Source organism: Puntigrus tetrazona, unplaced genomic scaffold (genome assembly GCF_018831695.1).
Source record: "Puntigrus tetrazona isolate hp1 unplaced genomic scaffold, ASM1883169v1 S000000569, whole genome shotgun sequence".
NCBI classification, from domain to species: Eukaryota; Metazoa; Chordata; class Actinopteri; order Cypriniformes; family Cyprinidae; genus Puntigrus; species Puntigrus tetrazona.
In genome coordinates, this window is record NW_025048201.1 from 1 (window position 1) to 23,104 (window position 23,104).

The 23,104-nt window shown below is 38.9% G+C and overlaps 1 protein-coding gene across 1 annotated transcript; it reads right to left on the reverse strand.

The window, feature by feature from the left end:
• Nucleotides 1-12,186: 12,186 nt before the first annotated feature.
• LOC122334524 (B-cell CLL/lymphoma 6 member B protein-like) lies at nucleotides 12,187-16,812 on the reverse strand. Its single transcript, XM_043232519.1, has 2 exons — nucleotides 15,715-16,812; nucleotides 12,187-15,235 (listed from the first exon to the last, which is right to left on the reverse strand). Exons 1-2 carry the CDS (start codon nucleotides 16,418-16,420, stop codon nucleotides 14,238-14,240), a joined length of 1,704 nt encoding a protein of 567 aa, XP_043088454.1. The 5' UTR covers nucleotides 16,421-16,812; the 3' UTR covers nucleotides 12,187-14,237.
• Nucleotides 16,813-23,104: the final 6,292 nt, after the last annotated feature.

A 23,104-nucleotide genomic window follows, 5' to 3' on the forward strand; every position in this document is an offset into this window, starting at 1 on the left:
ACCAAGCAGATAAATTGGCCAGCAGGTTATTTTGGCACTGGACTGAATAAACACACAAGCAGTAAGTGGCAAAACATCAGTAAAACACTACCTATATCATGCACTATTAAAAAAAAAACCTCTGTGAGTCTGCATTTATCTGAAATAAATAGAAATATTTATAAATGCTAAATTCTAAACGTCTTTCCTGTCATGATTGCTCAGTCTACTGTATCCTCAAATCCAAAATCTTATTGACTGAAAGTTCACATGATACTGCTTAAAATATTGTGTGAAATTCATTACACTGCCCCACTTTAACACATTTCTTCAATTATCATCTGGAAAACATAGCACTTCACTCACCCACTACCACATCAATACCAACTAACTTATCTGCTAACACAGTTACTAACAAAAACACCAACAACCCCTCCCATTAAATTGTATGTTAGCAACTATAATTTAGTGCTCTAAACACAAACATACGGAAAATATAAAAGTGGCCATTAGTGTCAAAACAGAAGGTGGGGCAAAACAATAGTCAATCTAATTCAGTTTCTTGACAAAAGCCTGGGACTGTTTATTTCTGTGGGCAGCAAATAACAAAAACAACAAGCACACGCCCATTATAATGCTGAACCCAAGTTTCCCAAAAATATACTAACTATATATAATCACTATCAGCAGTGTGTTAAACTTGACAGTCATAAAAACATCAGAGACACTTTAAAAAACACTCACCTAGAGTCTAGAAAAAAGAAGAGTGTTTACTGAAAGGGAATGTGCATGTGCTGTACTGTATATCAACATACATAAACATACCCACATACAAATACCACACAAACACAAATATTAACATTCTAGCATGTATGGATGCCTTTTTCTCGTGAATACAGAGGCATTCTCTTTCAAACATTTTCCTAGACATAAACTGTAGCATTAAACGCCGTTTGACTTCCAAAAAGCACGAATCAACTCTCTAAAACAGCAAACTTACTTTAAAGAACTTCCACCTTTGTCACTTCTGACCTGAGCTAAAAATAATTTTTTTTTTTAAATAACTTTCATCCGCAAATCTCCCAAAAAACAAACACATCACATAAAACATCAAACTAATGCCGGGCAACCCTTTTCTTTCATCTCAGTGTTTACACTTTCAAGCCATGAAACAGCGTCCTGCAAGCTTCTTAGTAAGCTTCATAGTGGCATGGGCGCCAGAACGTGTCGTAACCTTGGCAACAGCAGAGGTTCCAGGTCTTGAAAGCCGAACAGATGTGAGCATGGACGGATGGAATGCCGACATGAGACGGTGACTGTGATGTCATCATCAGCGCTTGACAGGTATTTGTGTATTTATGGAGAGAAAGGAAGAGGAAAGGGGACATTTAGAATGGAATATTACGGGAAATTTCATGTGCGGAGGGGAAAATAGGCCAGACACCGCAAACGCTAACTTTTATACAATACACTAAGACCAAGATAAAATTACTTATTGGAAATTTCTTTTTAGAGAGTTGTTAAGTTTAAATGTATTTGGAAGCTATTTGAACCTTTGCTACTGTGTGCTACTGACTGTGCTACTGTGAATACACGATGATTCTGACTGAAAGACTGAAAGAGACTGAAAGAGTCTCGAAGCGGCGCTTTATCTGTCCGTGTTTAACTGAACTTGCAAGGTTTAGTCTGACTGAGAAAATATTGATGTTTTGCTGTCTCTGTTTGCCTGGGCACTAATGAAAGAGAAAATCAGAAATTATGTCCCAGGCCCCCCCCGAATAGAGGGGGTCCCTGCAATGGCAGATTAAATCAAAACGGCGGTCCAAACATAACGGTTGACATCACTGTCTCGTGCTTAGTCTGTGAAATTAGTCTGTGATATTATTATCCAGTAATATTTAAACGCCTTGGACCTTCCTTAGTCAGGAGAGTGCCATGTTTAATTATTGACAGGAATGAAAGCAAGGCTGTGAGGGATAGAAGCACACAGTCTGTTTAATGAACTACAGTGTTGTTAACAACATTTGTCAATTGTTCAGCTGACAAAACATCTTTTTAAAGAAATTTTCAAACTTCATAAAACTAAAAAAATGATGTGATTAGTACTTTTATAAAGTATGTACCTTTGTAAAGACTGTGGTCTACCTCTCAAAGCCACGTTTTCATCCTGTCAGGACTAAGGGAGATAGTTCACCCCAAGAGAGAAACAAAAGAAGACATAACTGTTTTGTCTATATAATAAAAGTCAATTATCAAAAACTACTTTTCGGGGATATTATTGACTTTTGTTGCATGGAGACATTTAGCTGGACTACGCCTTTAAATACTAAACGTCACAAAAGGACCATGGAGGGGAAGTCTATAATGTTAAAAGTGTCAATGAAGCGAATAAAATAATTTTTTCGAATTAAAAGATGTTTTCACTTCTGAAAGACTACAGGGTATGGTGCCAATAACAAATACACATACATATACAGACATTCCTCTGCTCTGCTTTAAATAACTGGCCTCATTCTCACAGTGAAAAGCAGCGAGTTTACTCAGAGTAAACCAGAATGCTTGTTTAAGGGCCCGAGTTTCAATATTGCCCTTTAAAAAAGCCCACAGCTGCCACCTCTCCCTCAAACACAGACACTCACTTATACACAGTGTTCTCTTATCACTTTCCAACACAACCTCTAATTGGGGTTTCAAAGTCTTAGACTGGCAAGACCGATTATTCCAATTGCATCTCACTCTCCTCTTCAATCTTCTGCATAAGAAATGCATGGGAATCTCTACAAGAAAGAATGAGAAATACGATCCACAAAAAGCTACGGTTAGATAAAAAGGACGGTGAGGGGGGAAAGGACTGAGAAACCAGAGGTTGATGACACAGAAACTAACAACGACTGCACTTCATACAACAAATGGTAGATGACCACTGACTCACACACTCACAAACACACAAGGTTTGGCATGCTTCTGGAATGTTCAACTGGATTTCTGACACATTTTCCACTCTCAAACTGCTCCTTTGTGGCTTGCTGCATGGATTTTCCATGCATAGGAGCAAAATGAGAGCAGGGGAGGAATAAAGCCTGATTAGACCCAAAGACTTCATGTATCTAGTTATGTAATAAATCTGGCTCTTACTGTTGTGCGCACTCTAATCACAGCATACACTGAGCACTGCACTCCACAGTAGTTAAATAAAGAGGGATCACAGACTGTGCTGTAAGCAGAACCCAGTTAAATAAAGAAATGTGCAGAAGTCACCAAAATACAAGAAAATATGTGACGTCTGCACGTGAAAGAGAGGCAGTGTGTATGTGAGTGTGAATGAAGACTGAAATAGGCATTGGGTAGCGCTTCTGTGGCATGCTGGCATCGTTCTGGGCACTCTGTGGCACTCTGCAGAAGTGGAGGATGGTTTGGGGTTTACACACCTCTCGCCACAAAACCCAGATCCTGGCATTGACAGACAGACGGAGGAACACAAAAAGAGAAAAAGAGGCTGCTTTCTCAGCACTTCACATAGTGATAGTGAATAAGCACATATTTAATAAATAGTTTACCTAAAAAATTACAAGTTGCTGAAAATTCACTCCCCTTCAAGCCAATTGAAATGTAGATGAGTTTGTTTGAAGAAAGATGTAGACTTGAAGAAATCTGCCATTTCATAATTTGTCTACCAGTGGTTCATCTGCAGGAAATGGGTGCCTTCAGAATAACAGTATAAGCAGCTACATCACAACTTCCAATCCATCAATTAACATATTATAAAGTGAAAAGCTGCGTGTTTGTGTGAGTTATGTGGTTACTTGTTGATTACTGTGATGTTTTCCTCAGCTGTTTGAACTCTCATATTGATGGCACCCATTCACTGCAGAGGATCCACTGGTAAGATGAAGAAACATCTTGAATGATCGGAGGGTGAGCAGATTTTCAGCAAATTCTTTTTGGGTGACTATTACTTTCATGAAAAGAAAAGGTTGAGACTCTATATATCAAATAAGATGAGTGGACATTTGAGTATGTCTTTAGGTGTCTGATCCTCCAGACAGTGTGTGTGCATTCCATGACGGAAACCACAAAGACTAAGTCAGAGAAAAAAGTAATATGTATCATCTTGACAGCTGAGTCAGGCTTTAAGCAAAATGTAAAAAAAAACCTAATGACAAATGTTAATGCCATTTTTGCCGGCATTAAAATAAAGGTTGTTTTAATGGTTATGATTATGCAGCTTTAAAACAGTTTGATTGTAGTTGCAGTGCTTAGTTCCACTTAACACCATGAACTCTGGACTCTGGACTAAGCTAGCAACTTAAAGACCTTGTGAGAAGAGTATTATTCCCTAACTGACTTAATAAAACTATAAATAAAAGTGTTTCAGAAAAAAGCTCCAAGTCTGATGAAATTAAATAAATAAGAGAACAACAACAAAAAACATACACTTGCTGAGTCAAAACAACCCAATAGCTAGGGTTGTCCATATTTCACCCAACTCTGGGTAGTATTTGTCTGTTGGATAGCATTTTGAAAGAGCATGTGGGTGCTTCTTGTTTGTTCTCATAATCCTGTAGACAGACAAATTCTCAGATTGTCAGGCAAACAAAACGACTTGTGTGAAAGAATAAGAGTTTGAGAATGTGTTGAGAAATTCATCCAAAAATGTCTGTGACAGTTAGGTTTAGGGTTAGAGGGTATCATTCATTATTTACCTAATAAGTACAAATGACTTTCAGTTATCTTTTATCAAATTAAATCACAGATTTGATTCCAATAAAAATGTTTTTTGGAAATATTGTAAATTTGTTATGAAATGATTTTGATATATATGTCAAAAGAGAAAGAGAGAGAGAGAGAGAATATTCGGTAAAGACACATTAACCGATATTACAATTTAATACAAATGTATATATTATAGATAATTTACTAAGAAATATTACTCTAATTATTGTTGTTGTTTATGCCATTATATATTTGTGCTAAGTTCAGTTATAGTTAAGTTTATTTTAACTTCTAAACTAAAACAATTAACATTAGGTTACCTGTGTCTAATTATAAAGCCGTGCTGGTTTTAGAACTAGATTCTAACAAGTCAAAGAATATGGGTCAGATATGATGTTTGTTATTCAGAAAGCTGTCCCACATCCTTACACACACCACCAACCACAGATGCTCTTGGTCAGAGCCTTAGAGCTTGATGTGTGTGAATGTCTTCAGACTTCCATAAATGTAGCTTTCACTCAGCAGTGACTCAGCTTCCTCCTTTATTTTTACCACATTTATTTATTTTTGGGCTCAACACATTCAAAAGCACACAAGCATCCTCCAGACAAAATTAGAGAGAGCAAGGAGAAAAAAAGACAACACACCAAATGAACCTGCTGAGAGGTGAAACTAAAATAACCATCACTTTCATCACAATACTGATGAAAATCCCAGACAAATATGTTGAGCTAAACTTACCCACACATACTTATACTCTCTAACCATATCAGCTCCTGGCATTCTTTACTTGAAATAACAAACTGGTACACCAGTCCTTGCAGTGGGGGGTTTCTCCTACTAACATACACACACAAACTATTTTAGTAGTCTGTCGACTAGCGAGTGTTTGTTTATGTGGACAAAGAGAATGTGAATGTACAGTATGTGTGTTTAAGAGAAGCGAATATGTGTGTAAGGAGTACAGATCTTGCTGCGTAGACTTTATGGCACCATGCCTTACCACATCCAATCTGATACAGCTCAGAGCGAGAGCTACCCTGCCAACCAGACAATATGCAGAAACCATTACCAAGAGCGAGAGAGAAATAGAAGGAGAAAAAGTGAGGCAGTTATTACTGCATTTCCACTCACGGACTCACGTGCCACATATTCAACTATAAAGTCTGTATATTAAAAAAACTGTTCATAATTGAGTCACATGTCCACATATGCATGACTTTCTGAAACATAAAAAGAAAAGTTAGGCAGAATGATAGGCCCAGTCAGTCACCACGATGCAATCCGACGGTTTCAGTCACTAATATTTTACTTCAGATTTAAAGCCATAACAGTTTTGGAACAACATGTGGATAAGTAAATAAGTGGGCTAAGTCAAGTCATTCAGTGTGAAATGTTTATTTTTGGGTCCTTCTTCTTCCAAGTGTGGCAAAAACATTAAAAAGAGAGTTCGTGAGCAGTCCTGTCAACAGACCAAACCGACTCATAATCATTCTAAACTTGTCTGTATTGACTTACCGACTCTGAAGCCCGGCCCGGTCAGTGTGTCCGCCGACTGTCCGTTTTCCCCGATGAGGGTCGTGTTGTTGCCCTGCTCGCAGGTGTCCTGACACTGGCCCTTCAGACACGTCCGTTTGCAGATGAGTGGCGCGATAACCACTTTGAAGCGCTCGCGAGTGGACGCGCGCTCGCCGCACAGAGCCAGCCGCTGGAGCGCGAGCCAGATGAGGAGCAGATGGGAGAGAATCAGCGAGGGCATGCTGGCATCCCTCAATGCCGACACAGGGCATTCACGCTACCACCCACAATATATCTCAGAAAAGCCTGAGCGGATCAGGCGGTCCCTCGGCGCAGGACCGCAGAAAACGTTTTGCTGGAGCCCCGTTTGGAAAAAGTACGCAAGCACGCGCTCTCTTCCCCAGGCAGCGCTGGCTATGGAAGCCCTCGCGCAGAAAGTTTCCCCGATGCCTTCCTGTCCCGTTTCGAGCAAGAAACTTGAAAAATTACCGCCGGTAAAAAATACAGATCATCCGCGTCGAGGTCGTTTGCGACATTTTTAAAAGGCGCTTTAAAATTCTTACATGTTTTAAAAGGCAACCTGGCAGTGGAATAAGGTGAAAACCTCCTCATTCCTTAAAGCAGTTCTCCTTACTTTCAGTCGCTGCGTGGATGGCGTGTGTGCGTATCGCAGTTTGGGAAAGTTTAGGAGGAGGAGAGGCAAAGCGAGAGCCAATCCACGGGCAGTCGAGCTGGCGAAGGGCCAGAGTAGTACAGGAGCGGGGCTCACAGAGGTTTTGATGTCGGTGCTTTTCCTCGTCACCTTCTTTTCCCCTCATTTCGAAGTCGTCAAGCCACCGATGACGCTGCGCGCGATTTTCCGCTGCTGTCACGGTCAGTCAACACAAACACAACAGTCAGATGCCCTGGGCCATAACTTTTGAATAAGCAACACTAATTCATTTCTAGTGTGTTTATTAGAGCAATTTCCTACATATGATTCAAAAATCACTTTAACAGCTCTGCTGAAAAGGCCTGTACTCCCAGCTGCTTGAGATGTTGGGCACTTCTTGTCAGCTTGGACAGGCTAGGAGACAAACTGGCTTCAAACCAATACCGTAGCTAAGTGTCTTGAACACTGTAGGGGACGCTTTTTTTTTATCATGACGCACAAAGAACCAGAATATTTTTTACATTGTTTTCATTATTTTATAAAATATAATTAAAATGTTTTGTTGCTTGTATCATTCTTAGCCCTGTTCCGTTGTCCAATCTGCTGCTTCTCTAATTAGATTTGCCATCTCAGTAATATTTACATTGAAGATCACAGAATAACGCAAGCCTTTAAATTGAAGGGTATTTTTTGTCATCCATAACTGGGTTGTCATGCGTGAGGCTTTAAGCCGGTGTGGGTCGGGGCAGAGGTCAGAAAGTTAAGATAAAAGATGTCCACATTGTTTAAGAATGACTTTTGGTTTTCAAAAAAACATGGCGTCAGAAGTGGTTTTCTCGTATGGACTGTTAAATCCAAACGTACAAGAGACAAAGTGGGGAAACTAGAGAATATAGTTTCATGGTGTTCCATTAAGTATTTTTGTATTAGATTAGATTAAACTTTTAAAGTAAAGTACAAGGCAATTAAAAGCAGTTAGCATCTAATTAGACGTGCAATATGCAGAAGTACAGGATATACAGTGTTACATATGCACAAAAATATACAGATAAAACAGTACTATGGACATGATTGTACATACTGTCAGTATGATATACAGATGGGTAATTATGAACATACTATATACATTATGCATTTAATGTATGTACATTGTAAGCAAAAACAAAAAGTATGTGTATACAGTTAAGTATTACATGGTAACCTTTAAAATCCTATGTAAAGGCCTTAGAAAAAAAATACTACAATAACATTGTGAAAATACAGTTGGTGTTTTGATGTTGTTTGGTGGTATTTGCCACCAGTGGCTTTTAAAGGGAGATTCTTAATAACATTTTATTAATAGTATATATCTACCTTTTTAGAGGAGGGGAAATAAAGCAGCTTATAAAAAATCCTTAGAGCGTGAAGAAAGTGTTATTTTAGTTATTTAAAAACTTCACACATTAATTCAATATGTAGGACTTTTTTTTTAGTTACTTGTGAAATTTACTAGCAGTTGTTTCTAGGTAAATTCTACACAAGCTGTTTTTCAGTGCGTTCATGTTACGGAGGAGAAAATTAAAAACTAAAGATACGATTGTTTTGAAATTTGACCGTCACAAAAGACGACCCAAGAGAATGATTTTTAGAGGATGTGCATAAACAAGAAGGGAGAAAAAGAAAATTGAAGACAGTAAAATGAGCCAGTGGGTAAGAAAAAAAATGTGAGAGTCGGATGATGGAGAGGCAATGTTAGAGAAAGTGAGTTGAGTCACTTCCTTTAAGAAAAGTGAGAATGTTTGCTTTCAGTCACTGAGGAAATGACTGCATGAGAGCTCTCTCACTCTCTCTCTCGCACACACACACACGAACACACACACACACACTGAGTTCACAGGCAGATATTACATTTTTGGCTACACATAGGCATGCAGCTCTACCCACAATAGACATGCGCAGTTGCTCAAACTAACATAGGAATTTTATGCTAAAATACACACATGCACAGTAAGCAAAACATAAAAAGCACACTTTATTAAATGGATGTCAGCATCCATTAAAAAAACTGACACGGGGCATTTCAAAAGAAACTTTCATTATAAAGTCATTATAATATAAAGTTCCGTTCACAAACAAAGAGTTCCCAAAAAAACATCTCTTCTGAACGCAAAAAAAGAAAAACATTTAGAGGACCTCAAGATGTCTTTTCCACTAAAGAACCTTTTTTAAAATTATAAGGTTCTTCACGGAGCCATAGATGTCAACAAACAAACTTTATTTTTAAGACAATGTCATTCCCACATACATGACTAATTCTGTCAATGAAAAATTACGCACAGCAGAATAATCACTTTAACAGTCTGATGACACAGAGCAGCGGGATGCTCATTCAGCCCAGCAAATGTTACCCTCATTGTGACATTAAAACCTGCTTACCGCAGCAAGGAGAGCGAGGACTGAGGTCTGGAGGCAGGGTGTAGGCTCAAAGAGCAGAGTGGTCCTGACTTACGTCACAGAGACTATAATCACGCCTGAACGGATACATGCGTCACTTCAGTATGCAGGGAGGAGAGCTCTGGCCAAACATCAGCTAAATGCGGGACAGACTTTGGCTGACCGATGTCTCATCGTCTGGGGCAAAACACGGTGGCATTTTTACAATGGAACCCTTTGGGGGTTAAAGAGATTGATGGGAAATGGTAGAAAAACAAGACTGACAACAGATACTTAAGTCAGATACTGTGGAAGGTACAACTCTTGACATTTTTATACTTAGATGTGACTAATTCCACTGGCTGATGTTATGTTATGCTGTAGAATTTTAGGGTCAGTAAGATTTTTCCCTTCAAAATAAAACTTTTCTTTAGCAAGGGCACACTAAACTCATCAACAATTCCAACAACAACAAAGATATACATCTAATACAAACATTCAAGATTATACAACACAGACAATACCGGCCAAATAAATGGTAAGTGAGGATAAACTTATACTGGCTTTAAGTTCAATTGGAAATTTCCCACGTATAGTCATGATTACAAGCATTCAGGTGCTTTGTTGCCAGAAGAAATGAAATGTAGCATCCCACTGATTCACATAAACATTCACCGTGCTATATAGCGTGTTTAAGATTCTGGTATTTTGGTCAAATGCATACTTATTTCACTGTTTATAAGCCATAAATGATTGTTCATAGCTTTACTACTTTGTACTTTATAGCTTTTATTGTTCATTGTTCACTACTTTAGTGACAAGACTGAGTTTTTTTAGTTGTTGTGTAAGAAAAAACTAACCAACCAGCAGATCTGTTGATTGATAATAATGAGAGGAAATGTATTTTTAAACAATAAATATGTAGAATGATTTCTAAAGGATTATGTGATACTGAAGACTGGAGCAATGGCTGGCGAAAATTCATCTTTGACATCACAGGAATAAATTACATTTGAAATGATTTTAAACGGAACATTATAACAGAACATACATATACATATAACTTAATAGTTATTTTACATGGTCTCACAATATTACTGCTTTTACTGAATGGTAGAGCATGTGAAAATCCAAATGCCTTGGATTTGAAGAATCTAAACGTTGATAAAAGTTGATCCTTAAAGGAAAAAGTATGCTTTAATGGTAACAGATGTTATTCCCCTTAAAAATTATAGATGTTTCCATTTTTCCATTCCAACAAAGATTTGTTCAAATCCAAAATGCAAGTAGCTATCATACCCCGTGAGTCAGTCTGTCTCACCCCAGCATTACCCGAGTCAACACAGAAAAGAAAGACTGTTCATGAAATCGTAAACAAAGACTATATGTATGAATACTGTCAGAGGAAAATATGAAAATATGTCTAGTTTCATCGCAGTCATAAACAGTCACAAAATATCCTAGCTATAACACTGTCCTGTTTATTTGAGCAAGTTTATGAGCCCTATTTACATACATACATTACACTCCCCATTTGATTAGGTAGGCCTACACCTGTTTAAATAGACATTAATTGAAAAAAGGCTAACAATCAGATGGCAGAGATTTTAGTCAAGTTTGAGCCAGCCATCAGAATGTGGAAAAAGTTGTTGTTAAGGGTTACTCCACCCCAAAATGTAAATTTTGTCACTTACCCTCAATGGCATTCCAGACCCGTAAAAGCTTTGCCCATCTCCAGAACATAATTTTAAGATATTTTGGATGAAACTCTTTGGATGAAAACAAGGTTTGTGACTTTCCCATTGACTTCCAATGAAGTAACACTGTCAAGACCCAGAAAAGTATGAAAGACGTCATCTGAATACTTCATCTGCCATCAGTGATTCAACCTTAATGTTATGACGCTGTTTTTGTTATGTCAAAGCATAAATACACTTAGAAGATGTATCCGTGTGTTACGGCTGACACAGAAGAATGCCCGCAATTTGCATTCAGCTGGCTCTACGGTGACGCGGAGATGAAAAGTTGAATAAAATCTTCTTCTTTTTTTTTCTTTGCATACAAAAATATTCTCACTGCTTTATAAAATTCAGGTTGACACACTGATGGCAGATGGAACATCTTTCATACTTTTAGACTAATTCTTAGTCAATGGGAGAGTCACAAGCCTCCTGGTTTTCATCCAAAATATCTTCAGTTGTTTTCCAAAGATGAACGAAGCTTTTACGGGTTTAGAACAACATGGGGGTAAATTTTCATTTTGGGGTGGAGTAACCCTTGTTGCTCTGAGGTTTAAATGTGAATGGGTTGTTGGTAACAGATGGGTTGATCTCGGTATTTCAGAAAGTCCTGATCAGTTGGGATTTTCATTCAAAACCATCTCTAGGGTTTACAGAGAATACCCTCAATACAGACTTTGAGCTAATACAAAGGCAACAGTACTTTAAATAACCACGTTATAACTGAGGTATGCATGAGAGCATCTCTAAACACAAAACACATCAGACGGACTACAGCAGCAGAAGACCACACCAGGTACCACTTCTATCAGATAAGAACAGGCTAAGGCTGCAATTTACACAGGCTCACCAAATTTACACAACTGAAAAGTTTGCCTGACTGATGAGTTTTGATTCCTGCTACATTTAGATAGCAGATTTAGAATTGGACAAAAACACCATGAAGGCATGCATCCATCGTGCCTCGTGTCAACAATTCAGGCTTGTAGCGGTGGCGCCCCTTTAGCCATCATTCATATCAGTTTTCCATTTAAAAAAAGCTGTCCCTTAAAAAAAAAAAAAAGTTTCAATGGTTCACCTAAAACCAAAAAAATCTTGTTATTACTTACCCGGAAGTTGTTCCATGCCTATTTGAGCTTCTTTCTTCTGTTGAACACAAAAGAACGTTGATAATCGATTTGAAAAATTTTAATTTGAAATGATTATAATACTGTCGATACATCATTCTGAATATGAGTGAACTTGACTGTTATAGATATTAAGGATATGATGACTCTGCCCTTCTTAAAGAGTATAATGACAGAAAATACATATTAAAGGATATGCAAGTAGAGATGTTATAGCAAAAAAAAAAAAAGATCTCAGCAGATTTCAATGTTTTCTTATGAAAACTGACCTGTATTGATATCTTACAATGAAGTATAGTTTTGGAAAATGAAATACTACATGGATCATACCTATATATTACCATATATTGAAACTAAACATTACAAACAACTATTTGGACTCTTACCCTCTATTTGGCTTAAGTGTCGCTGTTCCCAGCATTACACTTATAAGGTTGCAGACCAGCCCAAAAAACTGCTTTAACACTAGCAAAAAATGTTTGGATCTTTAAATGGTATCAAATATTCCATTCTGCATATTTCCAAAGGATGAGGTCTTTTTACACCGAAGATCTATTTCGAGTGTCAACTACAGCCATTTTTTTGTTGAACTTATTGTTGAATCAACTACAGATGGACTACAACCTTCAAACTTCTGCAACAACATCTCAACATCACATGTGGGCACAGAAACATACAGAATATTGTAACAAAGTAAAGAGAGTTTAAATAGTTCAGAGTTATTAAAACACGTGTCATGGATCTTTGAAGCTCCAGTTTCGGTCTTGAACGTTTTAAGACTAATCTATTTCAAACCAATGTACATAATATACAAGTCAAATGTACAAAATGGCATTTCATGAGATATATAAAAAAAAAAAAGAGAAAGAGAAAACAAAAGATGTATTCACAAAACCACACAGTTTGACACCATGGCTACAACAGAAACGGTGTCTCCATCTTTGGAGAACCAACCATAAAAGCAACTTTACAGTAACCGCATTTCCCTCATATATTCAGTAGAGGGCAGCACTTTTAAAGTTTACTTGATTTCTGTGCTGGCTCATTGCACCTCAACCTAAAGGAGACGCCTTCTTTTATTCAAACCAATCAGCATGTTAATACATAGCCAGGTTATATGTATGAATATACATTTTTACAGATCAGTCAGCAGAGTTAACCCTGGCAGTCACAATTCTGATTCTTTGGATCAGCATGCGAGATACCCTTCACCTTAAACTAAATATCCTCCAAACACTTGACTAACGATGCACTCAACCATCACCCAGAGTAAGCTGAATGAATATTAACTCACTGATAAAAAGGTGAAGAACCCAATTTAAAACAATACTACAGCTATGCCTGTGCAATAAAACCACAGTTAAGGCTTTAATGTGTTCGTCGTAGCTCTTTCTCTAAAATAGGGCACATTAAAATGATTACCACACCAACGACAACACCCATAACATGTGAGTAACAGACATGATACCCTGTTAGTCCCACTGGAGCTTCAACAGCTCGTACACTAAAATACAGTACACAGAAAAAAGGATGCAAGTCTACATGTCCTGGTCTATATGATGTGACATCTGAAATGTCATGAGATATAATATGCACTTGAAGTAAGTGGATATTTGAGTCATCATGATAAAATTTACATAACCATATAGTTAAATAACGTGCTTGTTATAGGTTTTTAAATTTAGTCTCTACAAGAAAATGTTGCCGCAGACATTGTTTTTTTAAGCCCAGGACAAGATGTAACCTCTGCTGTATAGTCATCGCCACATTTCATAAAAACAAATAAAGAAGAAAAAAAAAGTCCCTTAAAATAATGTTGGGAAAGATCACCCAAAAAAGAAAATTCTTGTAATCTTTATGTAATCAGTTTCTTTCTTCTGCTGAACAAAACGCAATGTTGAATTCTGTGTCTGGAATTCTGACTTTCAGAAACTGTTTGTTTCCTCCACATTCTTCAGAATGTTATCTTTTGTATTGAACAAAATAAAGAAACATGTACAGGTTTGGTAAATTTTGAGTAAATGATTACAGAGTTTGTGTTTTTTAGGTGAACTATCCCCGAGTAAATTTTTTTTTTTTTTATATATAACCCTGTAACTAAACACAGTCCACCACAGGCTCGCCTTCATTCCCTTCCTCTTCCCCCCACATCCCGAACCTCATATCCTCATCATCTATGGATCCCCCATCTCCTTCTCCCAAACCAGCCATTCCCATTGCTTCATCCGCTCCCGGCTCACCCTGATGTGCACGGAGGTGCTTCCTCAGACTAGCTGGATCCTTAAAGCCTCTGTGGCAAAGTGGGCAGCAACACGGCCGCTCTCCCGTGTGTATGCGTTGGTGGTGTTTCAGATGCTGCAGGCGGCTGAGCCTTTTCCCGCAGACGCTGCACACATATGGCTTTTCACCGGTGTGCGTGCGGCGGTGCTTCCGCAGGCCATCGAGATGACGAAACTGCGTCCCGCAATCAGAGCAGGAATATGGTTTCTCGCCCGTGTGGATGCGGAGGTGAGTCTTAAGAGCCCCGGACTCACGGAATCGGCGGCCACAGACAGTGCAAGGATACGGTTTCTCTCCGGTGTGGATCCTCAGGTGCTTTTTCAAGCTTGAGATAAGACGGAAGGTCTTGCCACACTCCAGACACAAGTGAGGACGTTCTCCTGGTGCCTCTCCCATCAGCTCAGAGATGGAGCGCCGTATGGGCTCTTCTGGCGATGAGCCACCCACCCCTGGGCTCCTGCTTGTGTTCATACCTAAACCAGGAGCATCCCTCTGGGCAGACCTAAGTCCGGAGGTTCCTTGGGATGGTGAACTACTGGAAGAAGGTCCATTGTGAGGCCTGGAGGGGGGCGGTGGTGTAGGCTTGGATTGGTGATGGTGTGAACGGGGGCCTCCTTCTTCCTCGACCACGTGGACGTATGCCAGATCACACACACTCTGTGCAGAGTGCTCAGCCTCCGTGGCCGCCTCTCTTCCACGCACACACACCTGTCCAGAGGTAGGAACCTGCTCCTCTTTAATAGAGAAGCTAGTGTGTGAGGGAGGGTTTTGGGGTCTGGCGTGTGTGAGCCTTCTGCTGTCATCCACCATCTCACCTGTGACACATCACACATTAAAACAGGTATTTAAGATCTACTAGAATTTGCAACTTTGTTATTGTAAAACTGTTTTTTCATTGTTCTTTGTAAGAATATAATAGATTCAGTGCATGCAATGTGATAACTAATTTACACAGACGAAAATATTATAATGCTAAACTATACATTCACCTTTATTACAGGTATTTACAGCTGTAAACTACAAATGATCGAACTGTTAAATAGAGTCAACCAAAAGTGGTCTCATGCAAAATGATCAGTTAAGAATAGCAGTGTGCATTAAAGGTAGCCATTTTTTCAATATGTTAACAATAACAGGAGCAATAAATGTAAAATTGTATTATATCGGCATATAACCAATATGGAACCGATATATTGCGCATATAGTGCTGTTGCCACTCTTGTCTAATGTCTAAATACTTCTGTGTTAGCACATCAACAATTCACATTACATTTAACACACTGTGTTGTCTTACCAGGTCGGTTCATATCTGAACAGATGTTAGAGGAATGGACGTTTATAGGGTCATAAAAACTGTTCGTCACCGTCCCATCCGCCTGAATGGAGAGGTGGCAGCTCTTGAATTCCTCCCTGGAGTCAAAGCCGTGTATGGCATCACCCAGAGCGCCACTCAACTCGGGTTCAGCTCCAGTAAAGCAGCGCGGATCTTGCTCGGGCGCGCTCCTATGGGTCAAGCGGCTCGAGTTTACGGGTCCAGCCGAGGCGTAGACGTGGGGACCCGGCATGGGCGGGCTTCCAAAGGGACCCTGAAGCTGGTCGATTAATTTCTGCGCGCTACACAGACATTCCTGTAACGTCTTGAGCTCTCTCTCAGAGACTTCGAGTCGAACTTTCAGCTTCTCGTTCTCTTGCTCTTTGGTCAGCAGCTCCCGCTGGGTTTCGGACAGCACCGCCACGATCTCGCCCAGAAGAGTGTCCACCGCCGCGGACAGGGTGGACCGGATGGTCGGTCCGAGGCGCGTTCTGAGCGTGGAGATGGACAGGTTTTTGTCTCGGACTGTGTTTTGCATGCACTCATCTTTCTCTCCCTTATGAGAAGAGTTGATTATAGTTTGTTTGCGGTGAGAAGCACTCGCTGATGAGCTGTTTGTTCCTGTTGGTACCGAGCCTGGGTTGATTCTGCCCGCCCCGTTTTCACCGTTGTTGCGCTTTGAGTTCATGGCGAATTCTTCTGCCGTGCATACAAACGAAGAGGGAACCTATATTATTAGTTATTGCGATATATTAATGCTACAGAAAAGGAAACGGTCATTTTCTGGAGTCTCGCTGCGGCAGTGTTTCCTATTCACTCTGAAATGAAAAACTAGAGACGAGCCCGATGAGCTACTGTAGCATTACCATTAGCAAACTAGCCCACACTTTCCTCTAGCAAATGGAGCTTTTCGCAGACTAGGTTTTGATGAAAGCTCGATAAATAACCGCCCTGAATGCTCACGACGATGCCGTTGTTAACCTGCATTAACGTAGCAATCGCTTTTTCGCTAAGCGCCAGAGCCTTCTTTCCACAGTACAAACGCTGGGGTCAATCCTGACTTTTGATTGGTCAAAGATGTGGTCGCGGCTTAATGACATACTCTCGCGTAAACAAAGCGCGTATAAATGACGTTTTTTCATAATGAAAAATGAATTAACATTCATTACTTTTTTACTTACTGGTCATGTCCTACACACAAAAAGCTCGCTATTATAAACGTCGATTTTGGCTTTTCATTTAAATTTAGCTATAAAACGTTTAAAGGTTTTTAATGTCTTACAAACGAAAATACTTTCAGGTAATTATTAGCTGTGGTTCTCCACCCTTTTTAGGTGGCTTCGGCAAACTTCCAAGGGCCCATAATAAGTCCTAAAACAAATTGAGTTCACACAATTCACATAATCTTAATTAAAATGTACAAAAACTTACATATGTACAGCATTAAAACAACATATTTTGTGGTTCATTTTAATTAAAACACAAGTCCTAGAAGATATCATCTTAGATGGAAGAACTTTGAAATATAGTCTTCCACAAAAGCACCTTGGAGTCAACAAAAGGTTAAAAAACACTTCTCTACACCACCATCTTTGCAGATACCATCAGTAATGCTCTCTAGGAAATGTGAAATACAGTTGATAGTTTATTTCATTTATCCTACAGCTTTTACGAATAATTAAAATTAAGATCTAAAATATCTTAAGATGTGAATAATCTTGATGTCTAAAAATCTCACACTTCTCTAACTCGTCATTTAAATAAACATGATTGTGTGTTATTTTAACACTTTAGTATATTGAATAATTGCTTTGAAAAAGTGAACAGAAATATATTGCACTGTGTAACTGTATTTCACATTATTGTATATGATTTCCCTTGACCCTTGGTGTAACTTTTACACTTCCTGTGAGCAAACACTGCCGCTATTGTGGTTTGTTGTGTTCCTGGATCTTCTTATGCTGGTTGTGCAGCGGCATCTGGTGGCAGATCTTAGTATATCTGGAATCGGAAATAATAACAATCACATTTGGGTTGTTTTGTGATTTACACAATGATATATACCGCACAAATAAAACACAACGCAATAAATAATAACATGAACATGTATAACAAAAATTAGGAATATGTCCAAAATGTGTGTAACATTTTTTTTTTCTTTTTTGCCATGGTAAAACAGATAAGGATGTTCTCTAAAATGTTTCTTCAAAGTGTGTCTCTTCAGTAGAACTAAAGCAGGAAAAACAGCCACAGTTTCCTTGACCAACTTTATAGTTGTTACATAAATTTGGTCAAATTTGGTCAAGTAGCTTTATACCGTCATCCCCAAAGTCATTCATGAGAGAGGATAATGGTAAACCGTGATTCATTAGAGTTCAGTGGTGCTTTACACCACCCAGCACATATTTGGCATTGCCTCAAATTCTCTGGTTTGACTGCAGCACACACCCATGAAAACCCATTTTATGAAGCTCCCAATGAATACTTCTCGTTCAGATTTGCCTTTTTACGGGGTCATTTTTGAACTTTATTTTTAAAAGCAGGATCTGGTAATGCCCCAGGGGCGACATGGGTCAGGGGGAGGAATTGTGTGGCCCTCTTCCTGTCTCAGATGAACCCATGGACAATGATGCATTAAAACATGGGACTGATACTATCGACAAAAGACGCTGAAGTCATAGTCATGCATAGTCTGCACACTTTTCTTCATGTTTATTTTTAAAAAATGTGAAAAATGGGACTTGAACGTATAAAGGATTATATGCCGGAGGGAGAAGTTGTGATAATGAAACATTCAGGAATGCATAATATACTGTGTATATTTCAACCCTGCACAGAGATCGAACTGTACAGAGAACAAAGAAAGAAAGAAAAAGAAAACATAATTAAAAAATTAATGAACACATGTTTATTAAGCAGTGTTACTCCAGCAAGGAAATTAATTATGAAAAGAAATTGCTCGGATTTGTCGGCACCTGGTGTAACGATGTAACCTGAGGTAACCTCAGTCTTAAAAATAGGTTACTTTTTAAAATACGTTTTAATGAACGACACCTTGTAATATAGTTCCTCTAATCAGCCCCCCTTTCTGTTCTGTTTTATATCTGACATGTAGCATAAACACTAAACAAATGCTTTTGCGCCACAATAAAGAATGGTACCAACCAGTAACAGTACTGAATACGTCACAGTCCTGCCTGCTGTGGTAATTATGTCATAAATTATAGTTATTTTCTAACTTTCTAGAATACAGGGCATTACCGAGACTGCAGATAATGTGAAGCATCATTAAATGGCTGACTGGATCGGTTTGGTCTTCTAGATAGAAGTGATCATTCCAGAGACAGTTCACCAGTGTTTGTTTGTACCTTTACTAAAATGGTTATGGTGCTCCTCTTGAATTGAGAGATTTGCACTCTAAAATAAGTTCTAAAATAAAACAACAACAACAACAACAACAGAAAAACCCTTTCTTGACACATAATAATGTACCACATATTGAAAAGCAATTATTCTCTCGTTACAGTACTTTTCTGGATGTCATGCCTATTCTACAGCTTAATACAGTCCAGTTTACACTAGGATTGTATTAAGCAAGCATAATATTTTGCTTCAAAAGTATGTTCTTTTAAGGTTCTTTATGCAATGTAACAATTAGAAAACATGTCTTTCTGTAAACTCTTTTACTTTGTGCACAATTAATTAGTTTGTGTTGGGGTTCTCTATTCTCGCTGTTTTGTTTGTTTTTATTGAATTATTTATTTATTTAAATCTGTAACTGTCAGAGACACCTCATTACAGTTCTATTTAGAACCATATAATCCTAAAGAACTCTTTTTGGCCAAAATTTAAATGTTAGGGTTACTAATTCCCACATTTTTGTTTTTCAAAACTCCCAAAGCCAGCTCATTGCTGAGTTTCTTCAGCTCAGCCATCTAACTACACAAACTGTCAACACTCTCTTAACAGGTAAATGAATGCGTTCTTATAATGTATACACATCTTTTCCTAACATTTATGTTTAACTCTTTTTTTTGTTTAATTTGCACCAGGGAACATAAGTGCGACCAGCTTTGTTCAATTGAGATTACTTTGCTCCTCTTCTTACCTTTGTTCCTCTTCTCTGAACGAATACAATAATTCGACTTATTTGGTCTTCTTGAGCCACGCACAGAAGATAAATATATTTAGATCACATTATTAATTTTTCATATCAGGATGTGATATTGTATGACACTTTCTAACTTCTGAAAAGAAAGGCTGTAGTCTTGTTCATGTTTTAAGGACAGAATTTTGTACGCCCAATTTATCAGTATGTGTTTCTGGGGTTCTAAAACTGACTAAAACAGTCAAATCTATTGGATATTGTGTACAGAATTTCTACACTTGGTCTTAAATAATATTTCACTATATTATAGATGCTTTACTGAAGCTTGCTTCTTCTTTAGACGACTCTTAAAATTGTGAAATAAAGACATTTTCCATGTGAAGTCACAGCCCAGGATAGTTGCTAAGGGCTTGGTACAGTGTGTATTCTTGTGTGAGAGAGAGAGAATATATTCAGTACTATGTGGTACTGTATGGGAATATATATTTTATTATATCACAAAGCAAAACTTCCAAAAAATACAAAAATCTTTCATTTTGTAAGATTCACACACATTCTCTTAGCAAACTCCTTTCTTACGAAAGTGACCTAAAATATGTACTAACCATTTGATCTGATCCAGGCCTAAACCTAAACGCTGTGATTCAGCCCTTTTTCTTTGAAAACAAATACAGGATGAAGAAACAGAAGTTTAAAATGTGTTCGTGATCAGGAAGTGGGCTTGAAATGGTGCTCATTATTGGAGTCAGCACACCAGCAGTATGCGATTTGTCTCTGTCCTAAACCACATTGGTAGACACTGACGAGCAAATGAGAAGAATGTGCTGAGTCATTCCTCCACCTTCTCTTTCTGTTCATGTCCACCGAGTCATTCAAACACCACCCAGCACACTCACAGCAAGCGATCAGTACACAGTCATTCACCTGCTCCCGTCATTCATACCCAGATTAAGTAAAAGTCCATTTTTTGCCAACATACACACACAGACGTTACAAAACTCCCTCAGTCTTGGTCCGCGCTGAGGATTTCTGCCGTGATTTGTGTCTCCAAAGCAGCAGAGCCAGAATCAGCAGCAGTATGAGTCCCGCCACACCCCCAATAATGCCCAGCTTCAGCGCAAGTCCGGTGTCTGTATTTTGGGGTTCAAATGTGTCACAAGATTGATCGTCATCTGCACTGACGCCGCCTTTATTTACCGCCTGTACACATATGCGAGCACCAGCCTCAACATCCTCCATTACCGCGTCCCTCTTTCTCTCCTCCACATGTATATTCTTATTCACGGACTTCCCACTCACCCAGACTATGTAGTGAGTGACAAAGGAAGTGGGAGCACACCAGTGTACCAGAACCTCTTTGCTACCCTTTTGAGTTAGATACGAGAGGCGCGGTGGACTCGGGCGAGTGAAAATATTGCTCAGCCCCGGGCAGAGGCAGCCTGTGGCATCTCTCAGCTCTTGGCAGGTGTGCTGCTGCTCCACACACATATCATAATCGCACGGATTGAGATCTGGGTATTCAGAGTTGGTAGAGGACGAGCTGGGAGGCTCAGTGGTGAAGTCCTCATATTGGTCGTAATTCTCTCCGGAAGGGTGGCCACGGGGTCGAGTGGCGTTCTGAGATGATGAAGATGACACAAAGGAGAGGTCCAGGAAGTTGATGATGAGGAGAAGGATGAAAGGACGTCCAAACCCCAACATAATTTCTGCTAAACAAAATAAATAAATAGATCAATAAATCAGTCTCTAATGCCAAGTTTACACTATAGGATTTTAAGCCGAATTTATGCTCCATTTGCAAGTCACTTGCCAACGGGTCGGGGGAAACAAACATAGACTGCATGATTATGACAAAAATAACAACTGTAGATTATTGCCCTAAATTTGTATTGAGATGATTTATTATGATTAGTACAATTTACACTGAATGATACCAAGCAACTGCATGCCATATTTTTACATGAACATATACAAGCTATAAATAATATAAGTTATGGCGTTTCAGATGAGAGGAGTCAATTTCACAAACAGTTCTTGATTTCTGAACGTAAGAGCAAGTAGTTTCTGGCTGCATCATTTTTATTAATACACTATTTTTTATAATGTGCAGTGGTGTGAAATGTGTTGGCCACCTGCCTAATTTTTTTTGCATGTTTTAAAGATAACACCAAGTAAAAATAACATGCAGTTTTTAAATGAAGGATTTTATTATGAAGGGTAAACAAAATCTGAACCCACACGGCTCTGTGTGAAAAAGTGTTTGCAATCAAGAAATCACTTACATAGGACCTGTCTGAGAAAGTGAAGCACAGCAAAAATCCTCTAAAACTGCACAACATGTTGAAAAACAAAGATATTCAGGAACAAATGAGAGAAAGTAAGAGATTTGTCAGTCTGGAAAAGGTTATAAAAACCATTTCTAAAGCTTTGGGACTTGAGCGAACCACAGTGGGAGCCATTATACACAAATGGCAAAAACATGGAACAGTGGTGAACCTTCCCAGGAGTGGCCTGCTGAACAAAATTACCACAAAAGCACAGAGATGACATCCAAGAGGTCACAAAAGACCCCACAACAACATCCAAAGAACTGCAGGCCTCACTAGCCTCAGGTCAGTGTTAATGACTCCACCATAAGAAAGAGACTGGGCAAAGGTTCCAAGACGAAAACCGCTGCTGAGCAAAAAGAACATAAAAGCTTGCCTTTTTTTTGCCAGAAAACATCTTGATGATCCCCAAGACTTTTGGGAAAATACTCTGTGTACTGACGAGACTGACGAGGTTGAATTATTTGGAAGGTTTGTGCCTCATTACAGCTGACGTAAAAGTAACACAGAAAAAGAACATCATACCAACAGTAAAATATGGTGGTGGTAGTGTGATGGTCTGGGGCTGTTTTGCTGCTTCAGGACCTGGAAGACTTGCTTTGATAAATGGAACCATGAATTCAGCTGTCTACCAAAAAATCCTGATGGTCATTGTGACCTCAAGCTGAAGTGAACTTGGGTTCTGCTTCAAATGATCCAAAACACACCAGCAAGTCCACCACTGAATGGCTGAAGTAAAACAAATGGAAGACTTTGGAGTGGCTTAGTCAAAGTCCTGACCTGAATCTTATTGAGATGCTGTGGCATGGATTTAAAAAGGCAGTTCAAGTTCAGGCTGGCCCAACCAGTTTTTAGGTTTTAGGGGGCAAGCACTTTTTTCCACACAGGGCCATGTGAGTTTGGATTTTGGTTTCCCTTCATAATAAAAACCTTCATT

Bases quoted from the DNA above. Each gene is read 5' to 3' on its own strand.
- LOC122334524 (XM_043232519.1), bottom strand. From the start codon at position 16,420: ATGAACTCAAAGCGCAACAACGGTGAAAACGGGGCGGGCAGAATCAAC. The intron at 15,236-15,714 runs GTAAGACAACAC...GATGTGTCACAG, and splicing joins TTCAGATATGAACCGACCTG to GTGAGATGGTGGATGACAGC.